General features: G+C 36.5%; 1 protein-coding gene across 4 annotated transcripts in view; it reads left to right on the top strand.

The window, feature by feature from the left end:
- Positions 1-19,490, top strand: part of LOC134857118 (uncharacterized) — an 83,523-nt gene extending 64,033 nt beyond the window's left edge. For all 4 annotated transcript variants that reach the window (XM_063873487.1, XM_063873486.1, XM_063873488.1 and 1 more), the window contains exons 4-6: positions 9,770-9,942; positions 14,035-14,157; positions 18,920-19,490. In XM_063873487.1, coding sequence (XP_063729557.1) covers positions 9,770-9,942; positions 14,035-14,157; positions 18,920-19,426 — 803 coding nt within the window. In that variant the 3' untranslated portion in view covers positions 19,427-19,490. The remainder of the gene's footprint in view (positions 1-9,769; positions 9,943-14,034; positions 14,158-18,919) is intronic.
- Positions 19,491-20,628: the final 1,138 nt, after the last annotated feature.

The following is a 20,628-nucleotide window of genomic DNA, read 5'->3' as shown; positions in this document are numbered from 1 at the left end:
ATTCTGCATTATTGCCTCTCCATGAATCAAAAAGGACGATTGATACTGCTTTCGTTTTTACAACACTGGGATTTTTGAAGATGTCGGATAATTGTTTGATTTGAAGTATTTCCAGGAACGGTTTTATAGTAGAGCAACTCTCAAACAGATGGGTACAGTTCTCAAACTCATACATACAGAAAGCACATAATGGATCGGGCTTTAAATTTCTATTCCATAGGACGTCTTTATCTGGAAGGCAATTGAAGAGCAGACGGTAGAACAAATTTTTTTCAAAGCTGGTTAACCTTGGTTGTCTCCACAACCATGGCGAAACTTTACTGAATTCAGTTGGGTTCAAGTTGAACTTCGTGCAGCTTTTTTCAATTCTTTTTTTCCAACTATTTTCAAAGTGAAAGTTTTCCACGCATGCTCCATATATTTGGGAGTATTTTGTTTTCGCAAGGATGCTCATCATCCAACCTCGGGAATTTATTATCTCAATGCTTTCGTCATTTAATGAGTTGATACTGAGTTCAGAGTTTTCTAGATCTCCATCTAGTTCTCTGTAAAACCTGCTCGTTGGATTATTCCAGTTTTCCATTAAGAGATGTTTCTGCAGTGGTCCGAAGCTGAAGTAGGCATTTTGAAAATCTTGGATTTTGGCAGCTAAAAGATGGGCCTGCAGGCTGGGAAGTTTCACTCCTCCTTTGAGCATGTCTCGTTCAAGGAATTGCAAAGCTATTTCACATCTCCTGCCAGCTCCCCAAACAATTTTTCTGGTTACTTCCTTGTACATTTTGAGAACATCTATTGAAATTAGATTGTGTCTTCCGATATGAGTTATTTGTGGTATCACAAAAGTGGAGACCGCAATAGATTTTGCTCTGTAACTCATGTATCGATTGAATCTGATCTTGTTGTTTTTAAGTCTTTTCAGAATTTCCTCATTATTTGATATTCTTGAGAGCTCTGGGTCTCCTAGCACTACTCCGAGTACTTTTGCTGTTCTAACAGTTTCCATATTTGGGTGATCGTACAGGCTTAAGGATTTTGATTTACTTCGATTAACTCGAGACTGGGTGCCTTTGCAGAAATCATCAAGTATTTTGTGCAGATGTTGAACCTCGTCAGCGCGAGTGAAAACTGTTAGGTCGTCAGCATACGCAACACTTCGTGTTTCAAGTTTACTAAAATAAGTTGATTCTCGTATTTGATTTAACAGTGGCTCGAGAGCTAAGATAAAAAGCAGAGCTGATAATGGGCATCCTTGTCGGACTCCTCGTTTCTGTTTGATTTCTCTTGAATTAAACCCATTTATTGCAACTGATGACTTAGAGTTGCAGTACAAGCTTTCTATTAGTGATATCAATTGGCTTGGGCAGCCAATTTTTCGTAGAATTTGGAACATATATTTCCGATCGACCCTATCAAAAGCTTTAGAAAAGTCGATTGTTGAAGCTACCACTTTGGGTTTTGATTTGCGGAGTCTTAATCGGATTTCAAGGATGGCTTGATGTATGGATCTATTGGGCAAATATGCATGTTGCTCGTTCTCAATCACTTCACTTAAAACTGGCTTAAGCCTTCCAGCTATTACATGTGACAGGATTTTCTGGTCTGTGTTTATCAAGCTGATCGGCCTATAGTCATTCGGCAGAAGACTCTCAGTTTCTTTCGGCAACAGTTTGATTATGGCTTTGTTGAAGGACTTCGGCATTTTAGCAAAACTAAAAGCAGATTGAAACAATGGTAAAAGTATATTGGCAAAAGAGAAGGCATGTTGTTGATATAATTCAGATGTAAGTCCGTCAGGACCTGGGCTCGTTCCTTTTTTTAGTTTACTTATTGCCATTTCAATTTCTTCCATTTGAAGTGGAGCATCAAGACTTTCGATGCTCTTGTCCGACAATTTTTTGTGAAAACTATTGAGAATCTCATACCGATCTATGTCCATCACTTGCTCTTCTTTATAGAGGTTTTCGTAGAACGATGTTGTTTCTTCCAATATCCGCTGTGTTTTAGTTGTAATATCCCCAGTTTGAAGTTTCATTTTTCTGATGACTGTTTTAGGTTGCTGTTGCCTAGCCCATCTTTTAATTTCTTTGGGGTTGCCGTCCTGAAGCTCTTTGACATTATTTTGAATACACGTCAAAATTTGTCGACACTCTTCTTGTTCTATTTTTCGCAGTTGACATTCGAGTTCAACTCTTTTTTGATTGCTTATATTCAAATGTTCAATTTGGGATTCTAACATTTGTTTGTATTTTGTTTCTAGTCTGATTTTCTGTATTGAGATGTTGCGTAGGAACTCACGTAATTCTTGCTTACTTACATCATAGTTTTCAATTGACCAATTTTCAAGACGTTTTTCTATTGTTTTTTTGTTATTTGGCAGAATGTTGTTATTCAATCTCCAGATACCTGGACCCATGTCCATTTGAGGTTCTTGAAAAGTTTGGTAACATAAGATCTGGTGGTCACTCAAGGTTGTTTCGTACATTTGGAATGTATCATCCGCCGTGAGAGTATTCGAAAAAATAAAGTCTATTCGGGTGCGTGTTCCAGTTCTGGAGCATTTATGTGTAACTTTATCTTTTTCTAGCTCAACTGCTGTGTCTTTAAGGCAATGTCTGTTCAAAATGGGTTCTACTCTTTTGAATATGGTAACATGTTTTTTCTTGAATACCTTTGCAGTCGAGACTATTTGTGCTTGATGATCTCTCTTGTGATTCGGGAAAGAATTCAAGTCTCCAACAAGAATAAGTGTGTCTGACTCATTTATATCATTTAATTCTGTCATCGCTTCCGATATTAGTTGGCAACTTTTGACATAATTTGCTGTTCTGACATACGCATTCACTACATATGTTCGTTGCTGGGGAAAATGAATTAGCTGGGACGCCCTGTTTTCTGCGATAACGGTTGCTTTCATAGACTTTGGCCAGAGTGTAAGTAGTCCTCCACTACGACCAATTGATGATGTATGAGCAGACTGAAGTTTGTAGTACTCTAGAGTTGTTCTCAACTTATGACTGATATCCGTAGTTTGGGTTTCTTGTAAACAAATTATGAAGTTTGGGTCATAGTTGAGATGGGTTACTTTATTCATTATGTGAATAAGTTTTTCGGGACAATCAAGCCCTCGGCAATTCCAGGTTAGGACTTTCATTGACTTCTTTCGACAGTTCCGACTCGCTATTCAAGCCTTTTTCGTCGGATGATTTGACCGTTTTTTGTCTGATACGACTTCTCGTGATTGTTCCCAGAGACTCAAACTGGGTTTCATTTTCGTTGCTGTAGTTATTTGGTTTGGTTTCAGTTTGGGGGAGTTTCTGCTTTCTCAGCTCGTATGCTCTTCGATTTACATTTCTTTTCACCACTTGCGAGAAATTGGTATTGGTATCGTAGCTGATTTCGCCGTCTGATTGTACTTCTTGGCTGACTTCTTTTTCGGATTGCTTTGGTTTCTTTTCATGATATTCGCTTTCTTTGCTTTTCATTAGGCGTTGATCAGACGGTTCTTTCTGATTATTTTTTGACGACCGAAACTTTTGGTAGCAATAGCTTACGTGATGGCCTTTGGCCCTTCTACCGGCTTTTTCACAGTGTTCGCAGATTAACAATGAGGGGATGTTGCAGAAAAACTGCGTTCCAAATAGTTCAAAGGTCTGCACACAACTTGTTTCGGCCCATGAGGATAATAGTTCTTCTTGTTTTTCGTCTTCGATAAGCATACGACATGATGCTCTTCCGGTGTATACACAGCCACCGTCTTCATCGTTCGTTGCAATCGTCTCTTTCTGGATCATAGTGGTTTGTTTCATCATATCTGGAAGTTTCACTGCTTGCAACACATCTTCGTCATCGAAGAAATGCGCTAGGTTTCTGAAATACATGTTGACTTCTTTAGGGTAAGCATCTATGACGCGTTCTTTAGGTCCCCAAGCAACTATATGCTTGTCTCTGATGTTTATTCCATTCAGCTTAAGTGCTTGTACTTCGTTGTATATCGATTGGGGGGCAAGCACTCGAACCGCTCTGAGTTTCTTGCCATCTTTTTTCGGAATTGTGGTTTTCAGAATGGTAAGATTGTTTCGACATTCGCGCGGGAGGCCTTTACGAATATTTGATACAGCTTCGGCAAATAGTTCTTCTTGTTTTGCTTCGTTCTCGAATATTTCTTTGGTAAAAGGTAAAACAAAATCGACAGTAATCGGATTTTTGTTTTGGTTGTTTCCTAAGTTTTGGACTGGTCCTGGTCTCGAAACCAAGCTTTCCGTAAGTTTTTGGGCAAAAGTTGGCTCTGGGGTACTAATTTCCCCTTCAATTATCAATTCAGTTGTCGATTCGGACATTTTTTCTACGCTTTTCCTTTTATTTCTAAGAAAATAACGTTAAAATGCAGAACCTGCACTAATTTTTGAGTGAACACTGATAAGTGCCTGTAAATTTACGTTAATGTGCGTTAAATTACGCTACTAATTTATGCTGAGTTTACAGGATGACCAAATATATGTTTCCCCTGATAACAATAAAGCAAGAAATTATGTAACAAAGTTAGTTTATAAACGATGGAGAGTGAGAGTGACAGGGAATCAATTCTTTAGTATGTAAATCGTAAATTACTAGAAGTTATGTACTACAACTATTTGGTACTAAAGCAAAAAGAAAACTTATTTAGGTAAATCAATGCATAAAGTTTGTAAGTTTTTTAAGTCTGTAAGTTGTACATTCTGCATTATTGCCTCTCCATGAATCAAAAAGGACGATTGATACTGCTTTCGTTTTTACAACACTGGGATTTTTGAAGATGTCGGATAATTGTTTGATTTGAAGTATTTCCAGGAACGGTTTTATAGTAGAGCAACTCTCAAACAGATGGGTACAGTTCTCAAACTCATACATACAGAAAGCACATAATGGATCGGGCTTTAAATTTCTATTCCATAGGACGTCTTTATCTGGAAGGCAATTGAAGAGCAGACGGTAGAACAAATTTTTTTCAAAGCTGGTTAACCTTGGTTGTCTCCACAACCATGGCGAAACTTTACTGAATTCAGTTGGGTTCAAGTTGAACTTCGTGCAGCTTTTTTCAATTCTTTTTTTCCAACTATTTTCAAAGTGAAAGTTTTCCACGCATGCTCCATATATTTGGGAGTATTTTGTTTTCGCAAGGATGCTCATCATCCAACCTCGGGAATTTATTATCTCAGTGCTTTCGTCATTTAATGAGTTGATACTGAGTTCAGAGTTTTCTAGATCTCCATCTAGTTCTCTGTAAAACCTGCTCGTTGGATTATTCCAGTTTTCCATTAAGAGATGTTTCTGCAGTGGTCCGAAGCTGAAGTAGGCATTTTGAAAATCTTGGATTTTGGCAGCTAAAAGATGGGCCTGCAGGCTGGGAAGTTTCACTCCTCCTTTGAGCATGTCTCGTTCAAGGAATTGCAAAGCTATTTCACATCTCCTGCCAGCTCCCCAAACAATTTTTCTGGTTACTTCCTTGTACATTTTGAGAACATCTATTGAAATTAGATTGTGTCTTCCGATATGAGTTATTTGTGGTATCACAAAAGTGGAGACCGCAATAGATTTTGCTCTGTAACTCATGTATCGATTGAATCTGATCTTGTTGTTTTTAAGTCTTTTCAGAATTTCCTCATTATTTGATATTCTTGAGAGCTCTGGGTCTCCTAGCACTACTCCGAGTACTTTTGCTGTTCTAACAGTTTCCATATTTGGGTGATCGTACAGGCTTAAGGATTTTGATTTACTTCGATTAACTCGAAACTGGGTGCCTTTGCAGAAATCATCAAGTATTTTGTGCAGATGTTGAACCTCGTCAGCGCGAGTGAAAACTGTTAGGTCGTCAGCATACGCAACACTTCGTGTTTCAAGTTTACTAAAATAAGTTGATTCTCGTATTTGATTTAACAGTGGCTCGAGAGCTAAGATAAAAAGCAGAGCTGATAATGGGCATCCTTGTCGGACTCCTCGTTTCTGTTTGATTTCTCTTGAATTAAACCCATTTATTGCAACTGATGACTTAGAGTTGCAGTACAAGCTTTCTATTAGTGATATCAATTGGCTTGGGCAGCCAATTTTTCGTAGAATTTGGAACATATATTTCCGATCGACCCTATCAAAAGCTTTAGAAAAGTCGATTGTTGAAGCTACCACTTTGGGTTTTGATTTGCGGAGTCTTAATCGGATTTCAAGGATGGCTTGATGTATGGATCTATTGGGCAAATATGCATGTTGCTCGTTCTCAATCACTTCACTTAAAACTGGCTTAAGCCTTCCAGCTATTACATGTGACAGGATTTTCTGGTCTGTGTTTATCAAGCTGATCGGCCTATAGTCATTCGGCAGAAGACTCTCAGTTTCTTTCGGCAACAGTTTGATTATGGCTTTGTTGAAGGACTTCGGCATTTTAGCAAAACTAAAAGCAGATTGAAACAATGATAAAGTATATTGGCAAAAGAGAAGGCATGTTGTTGATATAATTCAGATGTAAGTCCGTCAGGACCTGGGCTCGTTCCTTTTTTTAGTTTACTTATTGCCATTTCAATTTCTTCCATTTGAAGTGGAGCATCAAGACTTTCGATGCTCTTGTCCGACAATTTTTTGTGAAAACTATTGAGAATCTCATACCGATCTATGTCCATCACTTGCTCTTCTTTATAGAGGTTTTCGTAGAACGATGTTGTTTCTTCCAATATCCGCTGTGTTTTAGTTGTAATATCCCCAGTTTGAAGTTTCATTTTTCTGATGACTGTTTTAGGTTGCTGTTGCCTAGCCCATCTTTTAATTTCTTTGGGGTTGCCGTCCTGAAGCTCTTTGACATTATTTTGAATACACGTCAAAATTTGTCGACACTCTTCTTGTTCTATTTTTCGCAGTTGACATTCGAGTTCAACTCTTTTTTGATTGCTTATATTCAAATGTTCAATTTGGGATTCTAACATTTGTTTGTATTTTGTTTCTAGTCTGATTTTCTGTATTGAGATGTTGCGTAGGAACTCACGTAATTCTTGCTTACTTACATCATAGTTTTCAATTGACCAATTTTCAAGACGTTTTTCTATTGTTTTTTTGTTATTTGGCAGAATGTTGTTATTCAATCTCCAGATACCTGGACCCATGTCCATTTGAGGTTCTTGAAAAGTTTGGTAACATAAGATCTGGTGGTCACTCAAGGTTGTTTCGTACATTTGGAATGTATCATCCGCCGTGAGAGTATTCGAAAAAATAAAGTCTATTCGGGTGCGTGTTCCAGTTCTGGAGCATTTATGTGTAACTTTATCTTTTTCTAGCTCAACTGCTGTGTCTTTAAGGCAATGTCTGTTCAAAATGGGTTCTACTCTTTTGAATATGGTAACATGTTTTTTCTTGAATACCTTTGCAGTCGAGACTATTTGTGCTTGATGATCTCTCTTGTGATTCGGGAAAGAATTCAAGTCTCCAACAAGAATAAGTGTGTCTGACTCATTTATATCATTTAATTCTGTCATCGCTTCCGATATTAGTTGGCAACTTTTGACATAATTTGCTGTTCTGACATACGCATTCACTACATATGTTCGTTGCTGGGGAAAATGAATTAGCTGGGACGCCCTGTTTTCTGCGATAACGGTTGCTTTCATAGACTTTGGCCAGAGTGTAAGTAGTCCTCCACTACGACCAATTGATGATGTATGAGCAGACTGAAGTTTGTAGTACTCTAGAGTTGTTCTCAACTTATGACTGATATCCGTAGTTTGGGTTTCTTGTAAACAAATTATGAAGTTTGGGTCATAGTTGAGATGGGTTACTTTATTCATTATGTGAATAAGTTTTTCGGGACAATCAAGCCCTCGGCAATTCCAGGTTAGGACTTTCATTGACTTCTTTCGACAGTTCCGACTCGCTATTCAAGCCTTTTTCGTCGGATGATTTGACCGTTTTTTGTCTGATACGACTTCTCGTGATTGTTCCCAGAGACTCAAACTGGGTTTCATTTTCGTTGCTGTAGTTATTTGGTTTGGTTTCAGTTTGGGGGAGTTTCTGCTTTCTCAGCTCGTATGCTCTTCGATTTACATTTCTTTTCACCACTTGCGAGAAATTGGTATTGGTATCGTAGCTGATTTCGCCGTCTGATTGTACTTCTTGGCTGACTTCTTTTTCGGATTGCTTTGGTTTCTTTTCATGATATTCGCTTTCTTTGCTTTTCATTAGGCGTTGATCAGACGGTTCTTTCTGATTATTTTTTGACGACCGAAACTTTTGGTAGCAATAGCTTACGTGATGGCCTTTGGCCCTTCTACCGGCTTTTTCACAGTGTTCGCAGATTAACAATGAGGGGATGTTGCAGAAAAACTGCGTTCCAAATAGTTCAAAGGTCTGCACACAACTTGTTTCGGCCCATGAGGATAATAGTTCTTCTTGTTTTTCGTCTTCGATAAGCATACGACATGATGCTCTTCCGGTGTATACACAGCCACCGTCTTCATCGTTCGTTGCAATCGTCTCTTTCTGGATCATAGTGGTTTGTTTCATCATATCTGGAAGTTTCACTGCTTGCAACACATCTTCGTCATCGAAGAAATGCGCTAGGTTTCTGAAATACATGTTGACTTCTTTAGGGTAAGCATCTATGACGCGTTCTTTAGGTCCCCAAGCAACTATATGCTTGTCTCTGATGTTTATTCCATTCAGCTTAAGTGCTTGTACTTCGTTGTATATCGATTGGGGGGCAAGCACTCGAACCGCTCTGAGTTTCTTGCCATCTTTTTTCGGAATTGTGGTTTTCAGAATGGTAAGATTGTTTCGACATTCGCGCGGGAGGCCTTTACGAATATTTGATACAGCTTCGGCAAATAGTTCTTCTTGTTTTGCTTCGTTCTCGAATATTTCTTTGGTAAAAGGTAAAACAAAATCGACAGTAATCGGATTTTTGTTTTGGTTGTTTCCTAAGTTTTGGACTGGTCCTGGTCTCGAAACCAAGCTTTCCGTAAGTTTTTGGGCAAAAGTTGGCTCTGGGGTACTAATTTCCCCTTCAATTATCAATTCAGTTGTCGATTCGGACATTTTTTCTACGCTTTTCCTTTTATTTCTAAGAAAATAACGTTAAAATGCAGAACCTGCACTAATTTTTGAGTGAACACTGATAAGTGCCTGTAAATTTACGTTAATGTGCGTTAAATTACGCTACTAATTTATGCTGAGTTTACAGGATGACCAAATATATGTTTCCCCTGATAACAATAAAGCAAGAAATTATGTAACAAAGTTAGTTTATAAACGATGGAGAGTGAGAGTGACAGGGAATCAATTCTTTCGTAAAAGGCGAAAGAATTTCACGATCAGGATTGGAGTCTAGAGCGAAGGTTACATAACGAGGGGTCTTAAATAGATCCATTTGTTCAGATCTACAAATCAGCTCTTAGATTTTTCAGATTTCATGGCAGACAGGATTTTAAACCAACTTATTTCATAAAGGTTGCATGTTGTATTATCAGGAAAGCTACGTGGATATAAAGTCATTTTAAAGATTAACGATAGAGATCTAATCGCTTGAAATGCATAATTTAGTTAATATAAAGAAAAAGCATACACGTGGCTCTTTACATATAAAGATCTACGTGTTATGTATAAGATATCCGGCAAAATTACAAAAGTATTGCTTTAAATTTTACCAGATTGACTGATTTCTTCGCTAATTTCCGTCGAATTCATGAATAATGGATTCTGATTGGCCGACAAAACTTACCCGAATTAATCGACGAATGTGTTTTTGATGTTTGTGAAGGTTCTGGTACGATAGACTTCGATGAGTTCCTGTACATGATGGCGAAGAAGATGCGGGACACCGACTCGGAGGAGGAGTTGAGGAGTGCATTCCGAGTGTTCGACAGAGACAAGGACGGATGCATCTCAGTCACCGAACTCAGGAACATCATGGGACCACTCAGCGAAGAGGAGGTGAGCCAATCCGGGTTGACCCTAAGTTGCAACCATACGTCGCACCATTTATGGCTCCAAAGAGCCTGTAGGATCAAGTTAAAAAACATTCCCCCCCCCAAATAGACCAAATTAAGATCCTCCACCCCAGCGCTTAATATAAATTAAATTTGCTAAGCGCTGCATGTAAAATGCTCGATTCTGATTGGCTGAAAAAACCCAACTTAGAACCAAGTTAACATCCTCCTCCGGCTCTTTTTCCTTTTCCCCCACCTCACTCAAACATGAACTTTTTGGTCTAACGAGTGGTTTTACAAGGTTAATTATGATGACCAAATATGTTTGTTATGGCCTAATTAGTCTGCATGTCAATTTTTCCGACAATTGGACAAAGTGAACAGTAACTTCAAATATAAAAATTTGCAGGTGGGGGGAAAAAAGGAAAAAGAGCCCCTCCTCCTCCGAAACCGGGGGGGGGGGGTCTTATGCGCTAAACGGCCCAAATTCATTATTTCTACATCTCTTGAATTGAAATTATTGTGGATGAATTTGATTGGCTAATTAGCCAATCAAGTTTCATCGACATTTTCCGCCATTTCAATTGAATTTTCAAGCAGATAAAATTATTAGCCGAAATGATAAAGAAAATTAAATTTGTTTTATCAAGCCATTTTACTGAATTTTGCTTGTCTGGGCAAGGTTTCACAAGTGACTCAAAATTAATTTGATAACTTGACTCAAAGTTCCACCTTTTCGGCAATTTCGGCTAATATTTTTATCTGCTAGAAAAGTTGATCGGAATGCCTGACCGTGTAACTTGAAATTGATTGGCTAAAATTACCCAATCAAATTTGATCGCATAAATTCCAGCTTACGATGTAGAAAAATTGATTTTGGGCCGTTTAGTGCATAAGACCCGGGGGAGGGGGGGTGGGGGGATTTGAGCGACGATGTTAACATGGTCCAAGCTATAGAAGATTACATGGTTCGATATATGATTGCACATTGTTAAGAGTCATGAACGTAGTGAATACTCTTATGTAAATCTTGGTAATTTTTTCAGCCATTTAATTGAACTTTTAATTTCGAAAAATGATGTTTTTTTTCAAAAACAACTCAGTTTTTCCCGATTCCGTGCGTTCCTTGACTCTTTTCCAACTGTCTGTTGGCTTTTTTTCTATAATGGTTAGAATGACTCTAAAACATATTTTTTTCGTAAATGGTTAAGTTTGATTGGCTGATGAAACATACGGTACCGCGTATGATTTTTAATGGTTTTTTGTATGATTTTTTCCTCATAGCTTATTTTCTGATTTGTTCTTTTCTCAAAAAATGAATAAATCTATGGGATGGGCAGATACCATTCGTATCTGGAATTCTCCGTGTCAACCTTTAACTGGGTTTTGTATTTTTCTCCCAGTCATAGCATTCTCAAATTGTTTCCTCTGGCAAATGGAGAAAAGCCCTGCCCACCCGTGCCATGAAAAACTGTTTTGGCCTGGCCTACTTTGTTTTTGAAAAGTTCTTCTAAGTCGACTTGGGGGATCCGTTTTCGCCTCTGCAAGGTTGACTGCAAAAAGCAGTGATACGTTTCCAGAATAAAGCTCTGTTTGCAGACCCAGATCAAATGAAAGAAATCAAATTTGTGCCTTTCTTTTAATCTTTCGATATAAGAATGGCGCCAATTTTTTTTCTCAAAGTGAAACAAGACTGCCTTTTAAGGTCTATGTAGCAATAATAACATGAAAAATTTAAAGGTAAAAAAATAATACTAAAAAAATTTTCAAAAAAAATTTGAGATTTTTTGGTAAAAACATCCCCCCACACGCCATATTAAGTACAAAGTGATCAATTTTGCTCCTATTAACATATCAATTATGGCATATGATCTTCCTTGAACCAGTTTGGAATGATTTCTAAGACGGATTAAATCTCGCTTACGCGTGAATAGCGCAAAATATATCGCGCGTTAATTGTCCCAAATTGGCCAAAATGGCAATCTTTAAGCCCCCATAACGTTACGAAAAATAGTCACAGAAGAAATATTTTTCCAAATTTAAGCTTCAGGACAACAATAGCTTTCGAATGATATTTAAAAAAATTCCGTCAAAAGTGGCTACTTAAAAAGTCGGAATTTGTCTGAAGAAAAAAAACCCACCGAGCACAAATATTCCGTTACTTCGTTACGAAATTCGGAAGAAAAAAATTACAAAATTTTGAGTTCCCCACACGCCATATAAACAACAAAGTGATAGATTTTGCTCCTAGTAAGGTAGAAATTATGACAAATAGCCTGTTTGAATCAATTTGGAACGATTTCTATAAGGGAGTAAATCTCCGCTTACGCTTTTAATAGCGCGAAATATATTGCGTTAATTGACCCAAATTGGCCGAAAAGTCAGTCTTTAAACCCTCATAACTTTATTAAAAATTATTACAGGTAAAAAAAAATTTAAATTTGAGCTCAGGACAAAAATAAATTTCGGCTGGTATAAAAAAATTCGCTCAAAAATTCTTAGTTAAAAAGTCGAAATTTGCCTGAAGAAAAAAAAACCCAACTCGAGCGCAAATATTCCGTCACTTTCGTTACGAAAGTCGGAACAACAAGACTGCTCGTATGTTCACTTTGAAAAAAATGATTATATTTTCGAAAAAAAAAATAAATAACAAAATTTTATGTTTTTTAATCATCCCCACAAGCCATATAAATACCAAGTGATACATTTTGCTCCTAGTAACGTAGAAATTATGACAAATAGCCTGTTTCAACCAATTTGGAGCGATTTCTATGAGGGATTAAATCTCAGCTTACGCGTTAATAGCGCGAAATGTATCTCGTTAATTGTCCCAAATTGGCCAAAATGTCAGACCTTAAACCCTCATAACTGTATGAAAAATTATCACAGGTAGTATATTTTTTCAAATTTGAGCTCAGGACAACAATAAATTTTGGCTGATATAAAAAAAATTTCCCTCAAAAATTCTTAGTTAAAAAGTCGAAATTTGCCTGAAGAAAAAAAAATCCGCACCGCACACAAATATTCCGTCACTTTCGTAACGAAAATCGAAACAAGCAATATTTCACAACTCCGCCGCGGTACGCTTTTTGAAAAGCTTTGATTGATTCTACTCCAAAATTGACGACAATTTGGGAAGATTCGAGTCTCGAATAGAATTAATTCAGCTGTCTGAAAACCCGGAAGGATTGATCCTCAAATTTGGGTTACAAAAAAAAGAAAGTAGACATGAATGATTGTTTGTTCATGCACAACATCATGGACTATGAATATTTGATAGAACAAATCCGAGCACGTTTTGAATGTTCCATTGGCATGCCAGACAGCTTTTGACTTCCAATTGTTTTTCGTCGGTTGTGAACATCAGCAGTTGAACATTATTGCCGGAACTGAAATCGAAGAGCAGAAAATCATCCCTCTAAGGTTGTGAGATACATCGAATGGCTCGGCAATATTTTCGGTCGAGTGGGGAGCACATTTGGTAGCTCGGAGTCTTTGAAAAGTTCTGGTTAAAGATTTGATCTTCTGCAAATGCGCATGTCCGTCTCAACATGAATCTCCAATGCGTAATCAACATAAATTGGTTGCGAGGATCGAGAGTACTTTTCATTTCTTTAATTGTACGTGTTCGGTTAATGGTCGAGGCCGTTCAACTTATCATTTAGAACACATTGCAGGGGAGGATTCAGAAGGAGGGGTTAAACGGGTTCAGAAAAAAATACTTGCTCAGGGATTCGAAGCCATGGCCCCTCAAAGATCCCATCTTTGGAACTAATTAGCGAAATATATTTTTGGTCAACTTCAAGTCAGGTCGACCTATCCTACAACAAAGTCAAGTCAAAAACATCATAGTAACAACATGCTGGTTTACCTGCACAAAGTTAACATCCTCTCCTTGAAGGCTTCAAGGAGGAATTAAAGGAAAAAAGACGCAGTTTCGAGCCAATTCTAATTGCATCTGGTGCAAGCAGCACTCAGCAAAATTATTCCAAAACAAAAAAGTAAGGTGAAGGATGTTAACTTGGTCTGTTTAGGGGAAGGTTTTTACTTGACGTCTCTATTTTTTCTGATGGACATCCTAGTTGTTTGGCTGTAGATCCAGGAGATGATAGGGGAAGTAGACAAAAATGAGGATGGATTGATCTCTTATGAGAGTTCGTTCAGACTGTGGTGTCCCACCAACGAAAAGTACTGGGAGAACATTGAGAAGGAGTTTCAGGTGAGTCTTCGTCATCATCATGTCAACATTACCCAGCCCAGAAAAATAACCAAAAAAATTGCATGTAGTTCTTAAACAGGGGCACAACAGCGGTTCGCCGTGATGAGCTGTACAGCTCTTGTGTTGGTCCTTTCCCCCGTGGATAAATGGTCTTAATTAATTAATATCATCGGATCTCTTTAATTATTGCCCCTCTATGTAGCTCCCCCTCCCCCCCCCCCTCGAATAAGTCCCCCTAGAAAGAAACAAACAAGGGTTAAGCATATGCAAACTTTGTACTTGCGTTAACTATTTCCCCCTTTTGAAATAGGAGCGAATAGATAAAGAGATCTGTATCAATAAGTAAAAAGCCGTCTGAATGTTTATAAGAGGGACGCTATTTTACGTGAACACATTTTAACCGAAAGAGCTGGTTACATGGATTTTTTTTCACATGCACATTTGAGTAAAAAAAACTGAAATTATATTTTGTTAAGAATTTGTTATTTGAGTTTTAAAAATCTGGGTCTTTTTTGGGTGAAACAATTGTTCACAAATTAGTATAATTAAAAGTTTAACGTAAAAAGCTATTTTGTCTGAGTTCGTTGGTGATCTAGTTTGATGTTAGTGATAGAGCTTATGGGTTTCTAGTTTATGATTGCTAGGTCCAAAAACATATTCAAAATGACCCTGGTTGGCCAAAAATGCTACTCATACACTTTTCATGCATTTCGTAAATGCAAAAAATTGCATGAAAAGTCTATGATAAGTGATTTTTATACAAGGAAACTTTTTATGCATATTTTTCACTAAACCAAAAGTGTTTTTTTTTCTAAGTTTCTTCTCGAAAAATTTGGGTTGTGTTTGTAACCAGAAACAAGTGACAGAGACCATGGTTTCTCAACGCTAGAGTCATCAAAAGTTTGATAGTATTGCAAGAACAATGCACTGGAATTGACCTCAGTATAAAAAATGTAGCAAACTTTAAGTTTTGGCAAAAGTTTTTATGCGAACTTTTCGAATTAGAAATTTTGATTAACTAAACATTCCCAAGGCATGCATATTATGCGATACAAAAGAGATATTTTTTTGAGCGTTTCTGAAAAAAGTAATCAGCTTACATGTTTGTTTGAGCAAAAGTTTCATTTTGCTCTTAAAGAACACAAAATTGTTTCTTTTTTGGAGGAATTTTGAAACTACTTCAAAAATTTGTTATCGCCATCAGAAAAATGCTTCTCATGCAACTTCCCTTTATGGAAAGTGTTTCATTAGCGTTTGTTTGCCAAAAACTTTTTTCTTTTTTAGGACGAAACACTGATAGAAAACGGAAAAAAATCTTTAACATTTTTTCTTTTAAAAAAGTTTTATTTTTGGCTTTTTTCATAGACTAAGTTTATGGAATTGTATGTGTATCATTTTCCGTCCATGCAGGCGAACACCCAAATCCAAAATTCCTCCTCAGCTTCAGCGCATAAGGATAAGCAAGATTGCTCATAACAGGGCGAATCCCTGAATGTTCCGACTGCTCTTCAAGGTCTATGGAGAAATGCTCGCTTCACAAAATTACAAAAACCATTAATCCACACGCCATCTTAAGTACAAAATGACAAAATTGATTGTATCAGGACGAACTCTTGAACGCTTTGACGGCCCTCTAAAGTCTATGGCGTAGTGTTTGCCTTCAAAAAACTGATGAAGTTTTCAAAAAGAAAAAAGCTGCAAAAAAACAGTCTATTGGAATTACAAAGTGATTTAGTTCGCATATAACAAAAAATTGAAGAGACAAAAGAGTATGCCTCAATTCAATTAGAAAGAATTTCTAAGACGGATTACATCACAGTTCGCGTGTTAGTAGCATGGCATATATTGCTTGTTTTTTAACTATCGCAAATTGGAAAAATTAGCAATCTTTTAACCCCCATAACTTTTAAGAACCAATCACCAAGAATAAATTTTTTACACTTTGAGCTCAGGAGAAGAATAACATTTGAATGACATGAAAAAAATGTGTCTAAGAAGCTGCAAATTGTTTGGAGACAAAATCAACTCCCAGCACAAATATTTCGTCATTTTCTTCGAAAATTGGAACATGCATGCAGCAAAGTATTCAATAGTACAAATATCATGCCTCAATTAAATTTTGAATGATTTCTAAGACGTATTAAGGTTCCACTCATGCGTTAGTTTTCCCAAATAGGTCAAATTGGCAATGTTTGAACCCACAAGACTATAAAACATGATCACAGGTAAACTTTTTTTTAATTGAGCTCAAAACACCAATAATTTTCTGGTGCTTTCAAATGTTTGAGCCAAAAATGTCTGCTTAAAAAATTGAAATTTGTATGAAAAAAAAACAATCGAGCCCAAATACTCTTGTCACTTTCTTCGAAATTCGGAACAAAATTCATTCTCATCAATTCATCCGATTTATTCTCATTCAATCTACGCTCATTAATAACGTGAAACTTGACACTGATCCTGGGGTCAATTACTTATACGTTCAATCTTAGAAAAATTCGAACAATAATATTTTAAATGAAACTAATTTTTCAATGATTTTATTGCAGTTCGAAATTCAAACTCAATTTCATAAACACGAAACTAATTTTTGATTTACTAAAATTTGTTTTTGTATGTGACACTTGGATTTGCGAGCTGACGAACAGACAAATCCAAAATTTTTCTCTCTTTGGTTGCTGAAAAATTTACGATTAAATTTTAGTTTAATTTCAGAATTTCAGGCTAAGTTTTTGAGGGAACAACTTCAGAAAAAAAGTTCACTTATGAACAAACAGATGTCATAATGAATGTTCAAGTAGCCATGCTTTTTGTATTAAAAATCATACAACATACTAATTACATGCTTTTTTTGCTTTGTTCTAATTGGTAAACTTAGCACTGATAATTGGTTACTCAATTGCCTTTTTAAAAGTCATGAACGTTATAAATACTGTCAATAAAATCTTGGTTAATTTTGTTTCAGGAAAAATTTTTAAAACTTGTTCACGCTCAAATCTGATTTTTATTTGTGGTTTGACTTATGATGTTGTTTCAGGTTCAGTTCACTTCTCTTGTTTAAAAACTCCACTGTTGAACAGCAAAATTTCAAAAATCACAAAACGTGTGATCAACTTCTATTTTCGAAAATTGATTTCAAACTGCAGATTTCCCAGCGGAATTAAAAAATTATGTATTGATCCTTATTTATCAAAATGGTTTTATTTTATCAAAAAAGTGTCAGTCATAAATTGTTCTCGAAGTTCAAAGAGCTTTAACGCCATATATTTTTTCTTTTGAAATTCGAAAATTGAAGTGTTTTGAAATACAAGTCAGTTTTTTCAGTTTTTTTAATGTTTCCTTGCTTTTTTCCAAATGTTTGTTTCCTTGCTTTTTTCCAACTGTTTGTTGGCTATGTTTTTATAATTGTAGTCTTTTTGAATGACTTCGAAATAGTTTTTTTTCATAAATGGTAATTTTGGATACAGCGCAAAAGAAATCATATGTTGACGCGTATGGTTTCTGTAAGTTTTTTATATTTTTTACCGGTTGTAATTAGGACAAGCTTATTTTCTCAAGTGTTCTTTTTTCAAGAATTAATTAGTTTATGGATCGTGGGGTGGGCAGATCTCATTCGTATCTAGAATGCACTATGTCAACCTCTAACTGAAATGATATTATTTGCTTCATATTCATAACATTCTCGAATGAATTCCACAGACTAATGGCCTTTTTTTTGAGAAGTAAATTTTTGCTGATATTTTTCTGTTTGCAGATATTAATTGACTTTTTCCAAATTTTCCTTATAAATGATTATTTTTTTTAGTCGAATCAATTATTACGCCAAAACTAAGGGTTCAATTGCTGAAAAAAACGGCTCTTTTCCAGTTTACCCCCTTTCAAAATCAATTTTGAAAAGCTTATATAACATTGTCATATTGCAATGAAATTTGGCGTGGTGAACAAATCGACAATTGTGAACAAATTTGTTCTTCATACTGTACAGCGTAACATCACGCATTTAGCCGTTATAGCACGTAAAACAAACCTAAAACTCGGTATTTTGAAAGGGGGATAACTGGAAAAGAGCCAAAAAAACTATCAATTATTGACTTTTTTGTAGCCTAACAAAATTTAGGATTAGTGCATTTTCAAAAAAAAATTGCGTAAAACGTTAAACAAAATTGGAAACAAAAAATTGGTCTTCTATTTGCCCATGTGAAGTGAATATCCCCTCACCCACCCCCTGAAAAAAATTGATAATTCAAGCAGCAAAGCCAACATGCAAAACGCTGAATTCCGATTGGCTGAAAAACAGTTTTTGTAAGCAAGTGAACAATCTCCTCACTAAATATTGATTTTGGAGGGGAAATTGTTCATATGGGCCAATAAAATGTCAAATTTTTTGAAAAAAAAAACATTCTGAACCAATTTTCGAAATTCAAGAGGCTCAAATTGAACAGGTAGTTTTGGTTTTATTTTTGATTGAGTTTAAGAAATATCCCTTTTAGGGGTAAAATTTTAGACCCGAATTGCGCAAAAAAATACACCATGTTAATTCCGTTAAAATTCTAAGCAAGTTTTGTCTCATCATTTTTCGCCCAATATCAACTCATTTGGAGAAAAACGCATTTTAAAATTGCATTTTTTTTTATTTTGTCGGGATAATTTAAACCACCACTGTAAGCATACAAATCAATTACAAAAATGTCTATCAGTAGAATAAGATCTTCTGTCGAGGCGTTCGAGACCTACAATTAAAATATGATTGCTTTTTTTTTTCCAGGACAAGAAACGCAAACACGAGACCAACAAATCCTATAGTTTGTGGCGCATTCTCAGACTTATCCCAGCGCATTGTCGCAGAATATACAGACGCATCCACAGAAACGACGGCGACAGCCCCAACCCAAATAACCTACCCGAGGGGGGCAGCATTTCTCTCAGAGGAGGATCCATCATCGACCCACAGTCCCATCACACCTCTCGGAAAGTTCCGATCACTCGGAACTATTCTGAGGAAAGAAACCCGACTCGAAGTGAGAAGTTGCCGAGAATAATCAGTACGGAGCAAGACGAAACCGAAGAGCGGGTCAATTCGGAAAGTTGTTGCGACGACAACGCTGAAGCGTCCAACTCGGAAGTTGAAATTCCCCCTTTTTCGGATAACCACATTCCTTGGGATGCACTTGACCACCCAAATATTTACAGAACGACACCTGTTCGCCAGTATAGTGAAGATAGATTTCAAAGCAAACTTCAAAGCAAACTACATCGGGGAGAAACTACTTAGATTCTTAGTTCGAACACATTTTAGTTCAGTTCACGTCTTTTGTAGTTGTCAATTTACACATTTTCATAGCGAAAAATAACTCAGAATTTTGAGCATAGTGACACGCGATTTTTTTTATGGGGAGGGGAATTTTGCTGCCAGTTTTTATACTGCCAGTGCCAGTTCAAGTACTTCGAGCACTGCTGAAACCACTGAATGACCATATTTGATAAACATTTCTGAACCGCATATTTCACGAATTCTTGTTTTTTTTTGCACTTCGCTCTATTCGGCTGCAGAGTAAAATATTCAGACCGTTTTTCTGGGAACCTAGAAACGTTATTGGAAGTTTCATTGCACAATTGAAGGAGTTATAATTTTCTTATTGAACCACGTTTGACCTTCATGTTGTTACAGAATTAAAAGCGCAAAAAAATCACTTTCGAGCCCAAATTCTTACACTTTTTCAGTGATGGGATCAAATCTATTCCAAAGAGTGAAATGATAAAAACAAAAGAAAATCAGTTTAATTAGAACCAACATTGGCTAGAAGTATTGAAAAGATGTAGTCAGTAACACTTGCGGCGTGCAGTATTTTTCAAGTTTCAAAAAAGAAATAATTATACACAGAGGCAAAATGGAGCTTCGCATCACTTGCGATATAGCACAAACATTAGAAAAACACAAGTAAAAAAAATTTTAAAAGGTAAAAAATTAAGTCTATCAAATATAATGTATGTCTCGATGAAAAAAAAATCTACGTAAAAATTACAAGCATAACATTCGAAAGTAAAATATAAATAAGGACTTTTTTCAAGCTTACACCAGTTGGGCCGAAAAAAAAAGAAAAAAAATTTTTGTAAGAACGAATTGATTTTCTAAGAACGTTGTAAGTACCCCTGAAGCTACCAGAACAATATTTACAACTGTAATGATAATTGCTTACAGCACAAGAAGAATCCTTGATGTGGCAACTAAGCCTATAAAACTTGAACGGACATACGAGAGTCCGACCGTTCAAGTTCTACCAAGAAAGTTTTTAATTGCACACAAACTGGGAAAACAAACTGTCCGACCGGGACTCGAACCCAAGAACTTGAGGCACAAAGATGACAGTGAGAAGGAACCTGAAAATTGCGAAGGTACAATAGTAGAGCAAGATGAAGATTTGTAAGCAAAACTGTTTACGGGAAAAAACATTCGTCCCGATTACAAGACACTTG

The sequence above is a fragment of the Symsagittifera roscoffensis genome, chromosome 1 (genome assembly GCF_963678635.1).
Source record: "Symsagittifera roscoffensis chromosome 1, txSymRosc1.1, whole genome shotgun sequence".
Taxonomy (NCBI): Eukaryota; Metazoa; Xenacoelomorpha; order Acoela; family Convolutidae; genus Symsagittifera; species Symsagittifera roscoffensis.
This window is presented reverse-complemented; position numbering and strand designations above follow the sequence as displayed.